At 46.8% G+C, this 17,119-nt stretch overlaps 1 protein-coding gene across 1 annotated transcript; it reads right to left on the reverse strand.

Annotated features, from left to right (window-relative positions):
* Window positions 1–14,947: 14,947 nt before the first annotated feature.
* Window positions 14,948–15,853, reverse strand: LOC137405065 (alpha-(1,3)-fucosyltransferase C-like). The gene has a single exon (XM_068091291.1). The coding sequence runs from the start codon at window positions 15,851–15,853 to the stop codon at window positions 14,948–14,950; it is 906 nt and encodes a 301-aa protein (XP_067947392.1).
* Window positions 15,854–17,119: the final 1,266 nt, after the last annotated feature.

Genomic DNA, 17,119 nt, shown 5'->3' on the forward strand with positions numbered 1-17,119 from the left:
TTTAGTATCTTGTTTGCACACTATCCGTAACTTCTGATAGCCAATAAATTTTCTCTGTTGCAAGTAATATGACTAAAACTTGCAAATTCTTCTTTTTACGATTTACTCAGTTTTTAGTGCAGTCAGAGTCTTACTGAGCCAGTACACAAGGTTACAGCATACAGTGTTTTACTGAGTCAGTACACAAGGTTACAGCATACAGTGTTTTACTGAGTCAGTACACAAGGTTACAGCACACAGTGTCTTACTGAGCCAGTACACAAGGTTACAGCATACAGTGTTTTACTGAGTCAGTACACAAGGTTACAGCATACAGAGTTTTACTGAGTCAGTACACAAGGTTACAGCATACAGTGTCTTACTGAGCCAGTACACAAGGTTACAGCATACAAGTGTTTTACTGAGTCAGTACACAAGGTTACAGCATACAGAGTTTTACTGAGTCAGTACACAAGGTTACAGCATACAAGTGTTTTACTGAGTCAGTACACAAAGTTACAGCATATAGTGTTTTACTGTGTCAGTACACAAGGTTACAGTATACAGTGTTTTACTGAATCAGTACACAAGGTTACAGCATACAGAGTTTTACTGAGTCAATACACAAAGTTACAGCATATATTGTTTTAATGTGTCAGTACACAATGTTACAGCATACAAGAGTTTTATTGAGTCAGTACACAAGGTTACAGCATACAAGTCATGGTATTTTCAATATTTTACAGTTCATCAGCATTTTGCAATGTTTAGATACTGACATATGTGGAGTACTGCCATCATCAAACCATAACAGCTGTTATTAATACATCATAACATCTGCTCACCATGTTAAGCAACATAAGTCTGTGAATACACATATTATTGATATTGTGGCGGACGTTGCATTTACTTTATTTACTCCTATATGCCTTATACTGTCTTGTCCTTTTAAATATCGTGATTCGTCACCCCTGTCTGTTGTATATGCTTATTTCTTATTACTCTGTACGTTTTTAATCGGCGACGCCAATAATTATTTAATCATACTTATACTTCTTTTTATATTATTATTATATCCAGTTTCGACCATGTCCTATGTTTTTACTTGTTTTTGTACATATCCACCTTCCTTTTATATGGTAGTAAATTGGGTGACTTAGCAAGATGGGCCAGGCTCCCAGTGGAGTTGTGAATGCCTCTGTTGTACATTGATTGTGGCGCTTACAGCCAAATACAAACTTATTCACTTTGAACTCATACACTCTTTCTCTGCCTGAAACCGGGGTGGATTGCAGTAGTTCGTTAAAAGAAGGCGCTTGACCTTAACACTGGTGGCAGCAGTAGGATCTGCGGCGGATCCGAAGCTACTGCGATCGGAGGAGTAGGAGTGGACTCTTGAACCGCCAAGGGTGGCGGCCTGAAGAAAATCGCGAACTGCGCAGGGTTCCCAAGAAAGGCAAGAGTCGTCGTCAAGATGACCCTATAAGTCTGTAAAACCTGGGCTCGACCACTAAGCCGTGGAAGAGCGACGAGTACTCTTGCCATCGCCGAGACAAGAAGAGGCGGCACGACGAAGACACATAATGAGGCGAGCTAGGAGTGCTGACAGAGATACTGACTGGTTAGCCGATGCGCTGGAACGCCTGCTGGCGGCTCCCAGGGCCAGGCGCAGCCATTCAAGGCACCACAGTACTCGGGGAAGGGGGACCCTGAGTACTTCATAGCCCGGTTTAGAGAGGTAGCTCGGGCCAATGCATGGACCGAGGCCACGGCTACTCTGCATCTGAGAGACGCGCTCAAGGAAGAAGCCAAAGACTGCAGGCGCGCCAAGGGGATGGAGGCCATCATGGAGGCTGTACGCAGCCGGTTCAGTACCTCCCCTCGACAGGCGCAGGCCCATCTGAGCAATCTGAGGAAAGCCACAGGCGCGACTCTCCACGAGCACACCACGGAAGTGGAAAGGCTGATACGCATTGCGTTCGGGGAACTGCCAGAGCCGTTTCAGCGAAATTTGGCACGGGAGCAGTTTGTGAACTCCCTAGGCAACGTGGCTCTGCAGCGCCACTTCCTGGCCATGCCCACTCCCACACTGGCAGCCGCCGTGTGAGCAGGGCAGGAGTTTCTGCAAGTACAACTGTCATGCCTCCCACAAGAACGACCCATCCGGGCTCTACAAGATGAGGAGGACGGCGAGGTAGAGGAGTCTCGGCCAGTGCAGGCCACAGCCAAGTCAGAAGCCGAGGCGGGACCGGTGTTGACCGTGCTGCAGAATATTACAGAGCTGCTCACGGCCATGCGAGCTGAGTGGAAGGCAGCGCCGACAGGCATGCCACCTAGGCCGGAGAAAGAGAGGTCACCCCTAGTCTGCTGGGAGTGTGGGGGTAAAGGACGCCCCTGGAAGGAGTGCCCCAACCTGCGAAAAAGGGTGCCGGGAAACTCGGACGAGCCGCGGCAGTAGTGCCCACTACTAGTCGCAACAAGGCCACGGGCAAGCAACATGGCAAAGCTACCCAGAAGAGGCCGTCCCGGACCGAAGGCCCTGACGAGGGATGGAACTATCCCAAACAGACTAGGGCACCGCGGGAGCGGTCAACAGTAAAGGTAGTGCCGGCGCAGAATCGGTACGGAATACTCATGGCCGGGTCAGGAGGAGAAGTGACCGGCCTGGAACCCATGGAACGGGGGGATTACATGGAGCCCGGACCAAGAATGATTCGGACTCACTCTACCCGAGTGCCTCGCACCCGTAAAGGGCGGAGCAGAACTCACCACGAAAACAGAGGCCGCTCCCCGCCTACAAAGGGCGAGAGGGAAGCCGAGGCAACTGCAGAAGGCACGGCCAGAGGGGTCGTGCAGACGACTCCAACCCAGAGGACACAGGAAGCGACCTGCGGACAGGCCTTGGATTGGCCACACAGCACCAGCTACTTCCTGCCTGGGAAAGTGGAGGGCCGTGCGCTGCGGTTTCTGGTTGATACAGGTTGCACCATGTCATGCAAGTGCCAAGTATTACTGGTACTTTGCCAACAAACATTATGCTTTTTAGCTAAAGCTTTATACAAGCTAATATTATATAGTACTGTCTCATTATAGCTATTAATAATGCTTGTAGCTTTAAACAAAGCTTTTCTATGACCAAACATATAAATACTTGGGTTTTCTGTTATCAAATCAGTTGTCTCTGGAGTGTGCAATAAACCATTCCTCTAATTTAATACTCTATTTCATTGCTTCTGTGCAGAAACATAACAGAAGCTAATTGGCAACAAGGATTTCTCTTTTGAACAGTTACAAAGAGTTTTGTTCAGATTTTATCATTGATAAAATCGATACAAAGAGTTCTAGTTTATTACAAGAGTAACGGTTCAAAATTGCACCACTACAATGGCAGAAGTAGCAGACCTGATCAAGCTAATGCAGAAGCAGCAGGAGGACCAGAGACAGCAGCAAGAGGAGCAGAGAAAGCAGCAAGAAGAGCATAGACAACAGCAGCATGAGGAGTTCAAGCAGCAACAAGAGGAATACAGACGTCAGCAAGATGAAAGAATGGAGGAGAATAAGAAACTGATGGAGCTACTACTACAAAACCTACAACGGAAACAAGAAACAGCTGCAACCGCTGTTCCAACCTTCCCAGGTTTTGACCCAACAGCAGAGCTACTAACAGATTACATAGACAGATTCAACACATTCATTGCAGCAAATTCTATTCATCAAGACAAGATTGCTGGCACTTTTCTCACCAACCAACAGCCTACACTCTACAAGCAGCTTAGTAATATGGCAGCTCAGCTTTCAACACCCAAGCAGATCAACGACCTCAACATGGATGAAATACTGGAATTTCTCAAAGACCAGTATGACCCTAAGCGCTTCATTGTTAGAGAGCGTTACAAGTATTGGAGTGACATGCAGAGGAAACCTGGAGAAACTATTCAAGAGTTAGCTGCCAGAATTCGTCAAGATGCAACTACATGTGCCTTCATAGACATTACAGATCCATTAGATGAGGCTCTCAGAACAAGATTTATCTGCTCTGTAAACAATGAAGCAGTTCTCAAATCTCTCTTCAAGGTCAAGGACAATGAACTCAACTTCAACAAAGCTATACAGGTAGCACAGGAAACAGAAGAAGCAGCTAAAGTTGCCAAAGAGACAGTTTATGGAAGCTCGTCTAAAGTCAACAAGGTTGCTCAACAGAAATCAAGATACAAACCAATCCAGAAAAACAACTCTACACCTGACAAGCAGAAGGAAGGAAAGCTATGCTACAGATGTGACCGAACTAACCATACAGCGGATGACTGCAGATTCAAAGCAGCCACCTGCAACTTTTGTTCTAAACAAGGTCACATAGAAAGAGCATGCAAGAAAAAGAAATCATCTGCAGCAGAAAAACCAGTAAAGATGATAGAATGCACATCAACCAAGATGGTGAAACTTGCTGAAAACATCAAACTGGAGGGAGACAACTTCACACTTGAACTGGACACTGGAGCATGTGACAACTTCATCTGTAAATCAATATGGGAGAAGCTAGGAAAGCCAAACCTAAAACCTACTACAGTTAACTACAAATCAGCCTCAGGACATCTCATAGAGACGCTTGGCAGATGTGAGCTAACTGCCCAATTGGATGCACAGAAAGAAGTCAGACTACCATTTGTGATTAGTGCTGTACAAGATCTCAACCTACTAGGAAGAACTGCTATACAGCAACTAGGCATCTCTATTGATGACAAGCTACAACAGAACCTTGTATCAACAATCACAGAGAACCAGCCAGATGGGAGGTTACAAATCAAGTGTAAGGAGATGTGCAAAGAATTTCCAGAAATATTCAAAGATGAGCTAGGATGTCTCAAGAACTTTGAACTAGAGATAAACTTCAAACCTTCAACAAAGCCAGTCTTCTGCCGACCCAGACCAGTTCCTATTGCCTTGACAGAAGAGCTCAACCAAGCATACGAAGCAGGTGTAGCTAAAGGCATATGGGAACCAACTCAATTCAACCAGTATGGAACACCAGTTGTACCTGTACGCAAATCTACAACAGGTCAAGCTGCAGGGAAGATCAGAGTATGTGGAGACTACTCCAAGACTATCAATAATCAGCTAGAAACACATAGGAAACCTATCCCACTACCAGAAGATCTAATCAGAAAACTAGGTGGAGGCTATTGCTACACAAAGATTGATTTAGCAGATGCCTACAATCAAATATTGTTGGCACCAGAAAGTCAACGACGACTAGCACTATCAACACACCGAGGAGTACTACTACAGAAGAGGTTGCCCTTTGGCATAAGCTCAGCACCAGGGTATTTTCAAGAAATCATGGAGCAACTGACACAAGACCTCCCAGGAGTAGCAGTATAACTAGATGATATACTAGTGAGTGGAGCCAATGCAGAGAGCCATCTACAAAACTTACGTCGACTTCTTCAAAGATTAGAAGAAAGAGGGCTCAGATGTAGAAAAGACAAGTGCTGTTTTGCTCAACCTACAGTAGAGTATCTGGGACACAAACTCACTTCAAAGGGAATCACTAAAGGAAAGAAGGCAGATGCAGTACAACAGATGCCAGTCCCAACAGACTTAACTCAGCTAAGATCTTTCTTAGGAGCTACACAATTCTACAGCAAGTTCATACCCAATCTGTCACAACTCACAGGACCATTGCACAAACTGACACGCAAAGGAGAGACCTGGAAGTGGGGCACTGAACAAGAAAAGAGCTTCAACAAACTGAAGGATATGCTATCAACTGATAGTGTCTTAGCACACTTCAACCCAGATCTTGACATTGGAATCTCATGTGATGCTTCAGAAACTGGACTGGGAGCTGTACTATTTCATCGTTATCCTGATGGAAGTGAGAGACCAATAGCCAATGTTTCAAAAACACTGACCAGCACACAGAGGAAATATGGACAAATACAAAAAGAAGCTCTCTCAATCATATTTGCTCTAAAGAAGTATCACCAGTACCTGTATGGTCGACGGTTTATCTTGGTAACTGACCACAGACCTCTTCTCACACTTCTAGGACCTACCAAAGGAGTTCCAGCTCTAGCAGCCAACAGACTAGCAAGATGGGCACTGGTACTAAATCAGTATGACTACACCATAGAATACAGATCTACCCAGCATCATCAAAATGCAGATGTCCTCTCAAGACTGCCAGTTGGACCTGATAAAGAGTTTGATGCAAGAGAAGATGAGGAGGATGTTGATACAGTATGCACTATTCACACTATTGGACAACAGCTCAACTCTACAGACTACAATGTTCTAGCAAAGGAGACAAAGAAAGACCCAACACTAGCCACAGTAATGCGCTACACAGCAGAAGGATGGCCTGGTAACAAAGAGATGAAGGAGACTCAGCTGTCACTCTTCCACAAGATCTCAGATTCACTTTCTATCACTGAAGGTTGTCTTCTATATGGCAACAGAGTAGTCATTCCTGTCAAGTTACAACAGGAAGTATTAAAGATCCTTCACCTTGGACACTTTGGAATGGAAAGAATGAAGAAGCTAGCTCGAACTGCTGTCTATTGGCCTCGCATTGACTCTGATATAGAGGAGACAAGCCGACAGTGCACTGCCTGCGCTGAACACCAGAAGCTTCCACAGAAGTATCCTATACATCCCTGGATGCTACCTTAGAAGCCATGGAGTCGTCTTCACCTAGATCATGCAGTGAACTTCATGGGCAGCCAATGGCTAGTGATGATAGATGCCTACTCAAAGTATCCATGCATACACAGGACGTCATCTACTTCTACCAGAGCTACCACAGACATCTTAAAGGAGATATTTGCACACTTTGGATACCCTCACACCATAGTCACTGACAATGCTACCAGCTTCACCTCAGGAGAGTTTCAGCAGTGGTGTCAAGAGAGAAGCATTGTTTACCTCACTGGAGCACCCTACCATCCAGCTACAAATGGCGCAGCTGAAAGACTAGTACAATCCTTCAAACAAGCCATGAAGAAATCGTCACTCTCACCTAAATCTGCACTACAACAGTTCCTGATGCACTATAGAAGGACACCACTTCCTACAGGATACTCTCCCAGTCAGCTGCTGAATGGAAGACAGATGAGATGCAAGATTGACACCCTATTGCCATCACCCGCACACATAGCACAGTTTCATCAATCCAGAGAAGTCAACCGATCGGCAGAAAAGACAGTTAGCAAGATACACAGCTACAATCTTGGAGCACCATGCTATGCCTTGTATCATGGACCTAGACGCAACAGACAACCTAGATGGGTTCCAGCCATTGTTACTAAGATATATGGAACTCGTAGTCTCAATGTCAAAGTGGTACCAAAGGGACCTACTTGGAGAAGACATGTTGAACAACTCAGACCAAGATACTCAACAGAAGAAGATCAAGACCCTGGAGATAAACCTGATATAACAGAGGAGACAAAACTGCAACTACCAGCCCCTACAACTGTAACAGAGCAACCTCCGTCTAGAAGAAGACCACGCAACCCTCGTCTACCTGATGGAGATGAGTATAGCAGAGACAAACCCCGAAGGTCTAAGAGAACCAGAAAAAACCTTTAGCTTAGTGAGGAGGTGTCATGCTAGTGCCAAGTATTACTGGTACTTTGCCAACAAACATTATGCTTTTTAGCTAAAGCTTTATACAAGCTAATATTATATAGTACTGTCTCATTATAGCTATTAATAATGCTTGTAGCTTTAAACAAAGCTTTTCTATGACCAAACATATAAATACTTGGGTTTTCTGTTATCAAATCAGTTGTCTCTGGAGTGTGCAATAAACCATTCCTCTAATTTAATACTCTATTTCATTGCTTCTGTGCAGAAACATACCAACCTACTGAACAGGCGAGTGTTCGATCATCTCCCAGAGTCCGTGAGGAATCGACTGGAGGCCAGCCACAGCCACGGGCTCCTGGCTGACGGAACCCGCCTGCCCTTCTATGGGGTGGTGCACCTACCCATCCGGCTGCGCGATGGAAAGACGGAGGAGACATTCGTCATCAGCCAGATTAGTGAAGACGCCATACTAGGAATGCCCTTCCTGACGGCCCACCGGTTTGCTCTGGAGTTTGACCGGCCGGTGGTCAAGGTGGATGGCCGGGCCCTGGCCTGTACGGATCGCCACAGTCGGCTACTCCAGAGCAAGGTGCAGTTGGTGAGGAGAGCGACCATCCCCGCCCAGACAGAGGCTACTGTGCAGTGCAGGGTGACCACCCGCAACTTTTGTCCGTTAGGGATAATAGAGGGACAAGCCGAGGGACCACCCATAGCCACAAAACTCAACGAGCCGCGGACGGACGAGTCCTCATGGGGTGTCTTAACCCAGCAGCACAGCCTCTGACTCTTCGATCGGGAACCCCGGTGGGGTCGTATACCTGTGTGGAGGAGTCCCCCGTAGAGATGCCACAAGAAGGAGAGAGGGAAGTGGCGGCCCCGGTCACAGGGGTGGATGCCATGACGTTGGTGCCCCCTCACCTGCAAGGGCTGTATAAAGAAGCCGAGAAGCAATGCACCTCCCAGGAACAAGGCCACCAGTTGGCTGACTTGTTAATTTGGTACGAGGCCGTGTTCAGCAAGGAAGACGGGGATGTGGGGGACCCCGCTAGTAGAGCACTCTATCCCAGTGGCCGCTGGCACTCGGCCGATACGGCAGCCTCCGCACCGGCTGGATCCAGAGAAGGAAGCCGAAGCAGAGAGACAGGTGAAGGAGCTGTTGGACAAGGGCTTGATTGAACCGGCGGGAGGGGCGTGGAGCTCGCCCATCATCCTGGTTAGGAAGAAGGACGGCAACTGGCAGTTCTGTATCGACTATAGGCGGCTCAACGCCGTGACAGAACAGGACGCATATCCCCTGCCAAGGATCGACGAGAGCCTGGACGCTCTGTCTGGCAATAAGATCTTCAGTACCCTGGATCTCGTTAGTGGGTACTGGCAGGTGCCGCTGGACGCCGACACCCAAGAGAAGTCGGCTTTCACAACCAGGACTCGAGTCTGGAAATAGAAGGTGCTGCCCTTCGGCCTGACGTCGGCCCCAGCCACCTTTCAGCGTCTGATGGAAGGAGTACTGCAAGGACTCCATTGGAAGACCCTCCTTCTGTATCTTGACGATATAATCATCATTGCTCCAGACTTTCCCACACACCTGCAACGCCTGGAAGAAGTGCTCCAGCATCTGAGGGAGGCTGGACTGAAGTTGAAGCCAGAGAAGTGCGAGCTACTCCAGTCCAGTGTCCGATACTTGGGACATGTGGTAAGCCAGGACGGAGTGGCTACGGATCCAAGGAAGATGGAGGATGTGGCGCGGTGGCCGGTTCCCCACGAGGTACGGGAGTTGCAAGGCTTTTTGGGTACTGTCGGGTACTATCGGCAGTACGTCCCGGACTTTGCCACCACGGCACAGCCCCTCCTCCGGCTGGTGGGGAAAGAGACACCTTGGAGATGGACAGAAGAGGAGCAGGCTGCGTTTGACAAGCTCAAAGCCAGCCTGACCCAAGCACCCGTGTTGGGGTATCATGACCCCCGGAGTCGGTACGTGCTGGACACCGACGCCAGAGGGTGCGGAGTCGGGGCGGTGCTCTCTCAGGTCTAAGAAGGGAAGGAGCGAGTGATCGCGTACTACAGCAAGAGTCTTGCTCCGGCAGAGAGAAACTACTGCGTCACTTGACGAGAACTGTTGACGGTGGTCAAGGCCGTCAAGCCCTTCTGACCCTACCTCTATGGCCGAGAGTTCTTGCTCCACCCCGACCACGCCTCCTTGCAATGGCTGTGCCAGCGGAAGGAGCCGTCCCATCAGGTAGCCCGCTGGTTGGAAATCTTGGCGGAGTTCCGTTTCACGTTGGAACACCGAGCTGGGCAGAGGCATGGGAACGCTGACGGGCTAAGTCGACAGACGTGCCAAGATTGCCGCCAGTGCAGCCAAATACAACAGAGAAATGGAGGACCCATACGCCGGCAGGTGGAAGAAGAAGCAGTCTACGGTTCCAGAGAACACGAAGCTCCATCCGGAGGCGCCAGGACCGCGCGCAAGACGACCGGCTCGCAGGGACCCAGGTCTGCTTTTCCCCAAGCAGGCTTGGTCAAACCGGAGCCGGCCGAGGCCACCCTGGGCTTCCTGGACGCAGAGCAAATGACCTCCTGGGACGCCGGAAGATACCCTCCAATGAAGAAGAGCTGGGCTGAAGTCACCAGGACCGCGTGTGAGGCAGTCGGCCTGCTGGGACCCGAGACAGCCAACGCTCTGGCTAGTCCGGTTGACCTGGGGCCGGCTAGGGCCACGCTAGGACCCGCTGGAGTGGCCACAGACCCCAGATCATTAGCACAACTCCAGGCCGAAGGCAAGAGAGCTGTGTCCACCATTTACAGTGCGGTTCGTGCTGGTAAGGCGGTACCCGCGAGCGAGTTGGAGCTGGGATGCCAGGAACTCAGGGTACTCTGCGCTATGCCCGAATCCCTGAGGATCAGGCGCGATGGCGTGTTGGAGGCCAAGGTGACTCTTCAGGGCAAAGCAAGGTGGTGTGCTGTCTGTCCACTGGCCTTTCGGGAAACCATGGTCTGGCAAACGCACGCCCTAGCCTAGGAAGGACGACCGGTTGTCTGCAGCTCACCTGGTACTGGCCCGGACTGACCAGCATGGTCAAATGGCTGGTTAGGAGCTGCGAGATATGCCAAGCGGCGAAGAGGGGAGGAGTCAAGTCTGCGGGAGAGCGCCAGCGATTGTTTGCCGGGCGATCCTGGCAGAAGGTCGCGGTAGATCTGGTGGGACTCCTACCCATGACCCCGCAGGGGAACAGATGGATCTTGGTCTTGTCGGACCACTTCACGAGATGGCAGGACGCCATCGCCATACCAGATGCCACAGCCCCAGAGGTGGCCAAGACCCTGGATGAAAGGGTCTTTTGCTATTTTGGGTTGCCTGAGCAGATCCATACGAACCAGGGGGCCCAGTTCGAGAGTCAGCTGATGAGGAAGTTGTGCCAGCTCTGGAGTGTCACTCGGACCCACACCACCCCGTACCATCCTCAGTCTAATGGGGTCAAGGAAAGGGTCAACCGAGGGTTGGGCGACTCCCTACGCGCCATGCTGTTGAGCCGGGGACAGGACGAGTGGGACGAGCTGCTGCCCCAACTCATGCGGGCCCACAGGAGTACCCCCCACTCGGCGACGGAAGAGACTGCCAAGCTGATGATGTTGGAACGGAAGCTGAGGCTACCGGACCAGCTCCTGAATCGTCAGCTGTCTTTCAACCCGAAGCCTGCCTTTGGGTATGTGCTAGAGCTGGACAGATGACTGGCGAAGGCTCCCAACCTGCTCAGGGAACGACAAATTGAGGTGCGCCAGGAAGACCACGAGGAACCCCCACGGTACGCCCCCGGGGAGCTGGTGTGGCTGGTAAATAAGAGAAGGCGGCGAGGTGAAAACCCGAAGTTACAGGCCAATTTCGTGGGGCCCTACCTAGTCAAGACAGCCTGGCCAAACCATACTTGCCTGGTGGAGAGACAAGGCCAAGAGACCGTCCAGAATGAGGCACGTTTGAAACCCTATCGCGCATGCGAGGAGCCATGGGGCCGCGCCCCTGCGACTTTGGAGCCCAGGAGAGGGCCCAACATGAAGGGGGCCAGAGCCCTGCGCCCCCCACCAGCGGTAACAAATCTGGAGTGGCCACCACTCGTGGTACCACTTCAGGCAGTAACACAGGAAGGGCAGTCATGGGCCACCAAGGCTGGAAAAGGGGAGAAAACAGCGAAAAAAGACATTTGCCCGGGCCAAGATTTGAACCAGCGCCCTAGCACTGTCTGCATAGAGCCGCTCTCTCTTCCAGAATGGCCGGCACCAGGAACGAAGGACGTACGGCATAATCCCCGACCTGCGAGAGTCACGGCAGAGCCTTACAGGTACGGGGATTCCATTTACCAGACACGCGAAGCCACCACAATATCAGGAGATACAATGAGACTCTTACATAACCGCGGCAGCACACGCAAAGAAGAACCTCATCTGGTGATTAGACACGCCGCTGCCAACACCATGTCATCTCCTCCTCAGCTAGATACATCTCTCCAGGAGCTGCTGATCAAGATGCAGAGAGTACAGCCTGCGCAGCCGATAGAGAGACCCCGCCTGACGATAGCTTCAAAGTAGATCCATCCTGAACAGCCACTGGAAATCCATGCCAACCACGACGATCTGGCAGACGTCCGGCCAGAAGCAGAGACTGTCTCGGAAGGAGAGACGCCGCGCGTAAGGAGTGTCAGAGATAGGGAGACACCACGTAAAACTCAACAGGAAAAAGTGGTAAGTACAGTTAGACATATATCCGACGCTACCCGCAGGCACGTGGAGGACGCGGTGGAAAAGGGTAGATGCGACCGCTGCCATTACACAGCCACAAGGAAGCGAGTGCGGATTCACGTGCTGCAACATCATTCCATTTAGGTATGTCCGTGCCGCTATCAACATGTGTCTAGGAACCAGCTGATGCTGCACTACAAACACAGACACCGAGGGGAGCAGGAGCCGGTGGTATACCTGGTTGACTAGGAGGAGTGGAGCGGATTTTGCGAAGAGAAAGGCTGGCCAGAGCTCCAAATGGAAAAGTATGGCCCTGTCAGTGGGCGCCCTATACTCGATCGCTTGGGCCGGCGTGAACATCCACCTCCCCCTACAGCAAGAAACCTCGGGACGGCAGCATTCCAGCAATCGCACACCTTACTTACGCCTAGAGAAAATCCGGGAGACCCAGGCAGGCCCGCTGCACCAGGACGCTGCCAGAAAGAAGGAGCCCCGGAGCCTGGGTGAAATGCTAGGGAAGCGGCCACCCTGCTCAGAACTGCTCAAGCGGCACGAGCGCCGCCGATGCCAGCTGAAGGAAGATGCGGCGGATTGGAGGAGGGCCGCAGGTACAATACGTCCAACAAGAGACGAGGGCCAGTGGACAGCTACCGAAAAGAGGCGACTCACGTCCGAGATCCGGCGACTAGAGCGATGGGCGAGTCGCTACGAAGGCTTAAGACAGTTTATGACAACGTCCCCGGAGAAAGAGAATTGAAGGCTGGTGTCTCCAATGGGGGGAGAGTGTGGCGGAGGTTGCGTTTACTTTATTTACTCCTATATGCCTTATACTGTCTTGTTCTTTCAAATATCATGATTCGTCTCCCCTGTCTGTTGTATATGCTTATTTCTTATTACTCTGTACGTTTTTAATCGGCGACGCCAATAATTATTTAATCATACTTATACTTCTTTTTATATTGTTATTATATTCAGTTTCGACCGTGTGCTATGTTTTTACTTGTTATTGTACATATCCACCTTCCTTTTATATGGTAGTAAATCGGGTGACTTGACAAGATGGGCCAGGCTCCCAGTGGAGTTGTGAATGCCTCTGTTGTACATTGATTGTGGCGCTTACAGTCAAATACAAACTTATTCACTTTGAACTCATGCACTCTTTCTCTGCCTGAAACAGGGATGGATTGCAGTAGCCCGTTAAGGAAAGGCGCTTGACCTTAACAATATGCATTTTGTAACTGCCACAGCCACAAAGAAGATAGTATAATATATACTGCCTTCTATATCTACTATAATAAGCCCAATAATATTGTGGCCATTGACTCATAGTTAAGCTTGATATTCTGATAATCCTAGACTATGTATAGTAGGAGGCCCTTGCTGCCAATGCCAAATACTTTAGTGAAAAATTCCTTTGTCTAACTGTTATAATTTCCTCACATAAATACCAGCCGCAGCGTCAGTCACTTTTCTTTCCAGTTTTGTTGAAGTATTCGAACTTATTCTCAAACATGATTAAAATTTATAGTTGTGATTCAGCAAAGCCTAAAGCTATAAAGCCTGAAACTATAAATTTGGTACAATAGTAAATAAGCGAGCTAAAAATATTCGCAAGGAAATGTGAGCATATTCAGGTTAAATTTTGTTGCTAACATGACACAGTGCTGATTGCTTGATGAACATATGGTATGCTGATCAATAGAGTTGATCTTAGTAATGCATCTACCATAAAAAGTGAAAGTGGGTGGGTGATACCTCCATTCACTGTTTATAGCCTGCTATTAAACCTACTAGTTTTAGTGGCAGGAGGAATATGTTCTTTGCTGAATTTCCTCAAATAGATCGCCATCTAAAAGTAAACCTTTGCTATGGCTTCAATAGCATCATAATAAAAAGAAGATAGCATTAAAACCCAAGTTACTAACTGTTTGTAGTAGCCATCCATAAAAATATCGGTTGTATCAGATAGTTAGCGTAATTAAGATGTAATTAATAAGATAGATTATTTTCAAATGACAAATAAAACATATAATCACTCATGTTAGGGTCCTCATTTTCATGAATACTGCCTTTTAGATCTTTTAGTGCCCAGCCACAATTTTTCAGGTTTGATGTAAATACCTCTATAGGAAAGTGTTTGGATAGCTCTACTTCGTAGCTTTCTCGCGCGCTAAAAATGTTCTGATAGTGGTTAGTTGTGGTGCAGTGTGATACCATCCAATGTTTTTGGCTGTTTTTTGGCTGGTTTTTGGCTGTTTAATTTTAGCCTAGATGCATCCCGAAGGAAGGCATGATTTTTGAACATGAAACCGAACATCAAAACAATATAAATTGTTGTCACACTATTGATACATAGAATTGTCAAAGTAGGAAACCTTGACTTGAATTTACTTTCAAGTACTTTTTGAAGTATGACATACTTTTGCATACTTCCCGATAATAATTGCCATTTAAGCTAGAGCATCCGTTTGTAGATAGTTCGCACTTTTTATATCTATGGTTTTTTATATTTATTACTTGACCAATTTCCAAAATAAAGCTGAAATTATTTTTAGGCTAGAAGCATTGCGCTTCAATTGGTTTCAGGCGATTCTTTTTAGAGAACTGTAAGCAGTATTATATAGAAAAAGAGCTTAAAGGTTTCCTACTAAGAAATAGAGTAAATACCTCCATGGTACATCAGAGTTCTCTTTGAGACCGAAACATGGTGACTCCTATTTAATCTATACGAGTTCCTCCACTGATGGTAGTAGTTGAAGGCATCTGGCTCTTTAGCGATGTACTTGAGGTGGTTCGCAAGCGCTTCTGGCGACGAGAAGTTCTTAACATGTATAAAGCTGTTGGGAGGAGCTATGGTGTTGTAGTCTTCAATTGAGAGACCACCTAAAGCTATGGGTATCATTGCATCATCTGATTCTAGAATCTTCCAAAACTTTTCTGTGATGTAGTCTTGGCAAAGATTATTTTCAAATGACAAATAAAACATATAGTCACTCATGTTAGGGTTCTCATTTTCATGAATACTGCCTTCTAGATCTTTTAGTGCCCAGCCACAATTTTTCAGGTTTGACGTAAATACCTCTATAGGGAAATGTTTGGATAGCTCTACTGCGTAGCGTTCTCGCGCGCTAAAAATGTTCTGATGGTGGTTGGTTGTGGTGCAGTGTGATACCATCCAGAGTGCTCGCACTAATTTCTTTTGAGTCCAAGGTTTATAATATCTTGTTTCTGCAGGATATATCGATTTTAAAATTGGTCGAAATATGTGATAGCTAGCATCTGTATTTCTATCAAATGTTACACTGTAATTAAAAAGTCCATTCCACTGAAGTTGCGCTCGTCGGTTTTTCAGCTTTATTTGGGGCTCCTTCGATAAGAACACCCACAAGTCATTTTGACCTTTATGCGGCGGAGATCGAAAATGTGATACTTCTCCATTTCCAAATATGAGGACGTCTGCTCCTTGGCTGTCATTTCTTCCGGATTCAAGGCGACATTTGTGCTTTTCAGTATGCACAAATTTTAATAAACTTTCCCGCCAGTGACCATCCATTTTTCGAATGATCTTGAGCTCATTACCAGACAGTGATGTAATATTGTTTTGTGTCCAAGTTGTCTTTAGATGTATTTTGTATCTCTCTAGGTTTCCTAAAATAGTTACCAGTCTGATCACTAACTAAATTTAGCTTTAAAATCTATTTATTTAAAACTAAATACAACATATTAGCGATGGCATTAAAACATAAAAGCGTACTGTGGCAAAAAATATGCAACAATAAAATGGGTTCCTTTTGAGCAATCTTTCAACTGTTAAGAACTGACTGGATGATTTCCAAAAATCTTATAACAGATAATTTTAAGTTAACGCTTCTTTAAAAATTCTAGTTTGACTAAAAGAGCATCACAATGACCAACCCACCCTCATTAGAAGGCAGCTATTAAGTGAGTAGTGGTAGAGACTGACAGTTTTCCTGGCAACCAAAACCAGTAGGACGATTTTAAAATGCCTATTTTAAAACGTTTAACAATTTAATATACCAAGGAGTACTTTCTTAACTATACTCGGTAATGAGAACGTTAGAATAGATTATTTTAACAATCTGACCACGTGTTAAAAATGACTCGATGATTTGGAGAACCAAAAATTTAATAATAGACAACTCAAATAGGACACTTTCTCTTAAATCATAGATTGACCAAAGAGTGTCATAATGAGCCACCCAACCTCATTGGAAGAAACTGTTAAAGATAAACTTGCACAAAACTAATAAATTTTATCAGAAAGCATGAGTGTTTTTTATAGTTTGCAATTGTTTCTGATGACCGAATTGATCTGACTGCCATAATGCTTCAAGATTAAAATCAATAAAACTTGATCACATATAAACCACTCAGATTAAGCAAAGCCGCGATTATGACATTTATAGTTGTCAAGAAACAGGCGGAATAGAGACCTGTAATGCTCCAATTAAAAGAAATAGCTGATATCAACTATAGCTACAATAGCAACTAGGGATGTCATTTCCCACATTTTATTAGCATTTAAGATGTGATCAAGTTTTGGGGACTTTATTCTTGAAGCATTCCAACAACCTAATCATTTTAAGCATCCAACACAATCACATACTCTAGAATATTAGTAGTACTATTTTTATATATTTATCCTCTAATAATACCTCTAAAAACTTCAAAAATTTAATATAACAAGGAATACTTTTGAACTTTACTTGATAATGAGTACTTGAGAAAAGATCAAACCTTATGAAGCGATCTTCTGTAAAACTCCAATTCAAAAACAGCTTGTTTTTTTAACCACCCT

The sequence above is a fragment of the Watersipora subatra genome, chromosome 9 (assembly GCF_963576615.1).
Source record: "Watersipora subatra chromosome 9, tzWatSuba1.1, whole genome shotgun sequence".
NCBI classification, from domain to species: Eukaryota; Metazoa; Bryozoa; class Gymnolaemata; order Cheilostomatida; family Watersiporidae; genus Watersipora; species Watersipora subatra.

Excerpts from the sequence above, each read along its gene's own strand:
- LOC137405065 (XM_068091291.1), bottom strand. The coding sequence starts at position 15,853 with ATGGATGGTCACTGGCGGGAAAGTTTATTAAAATTTGTGCATACTGAA.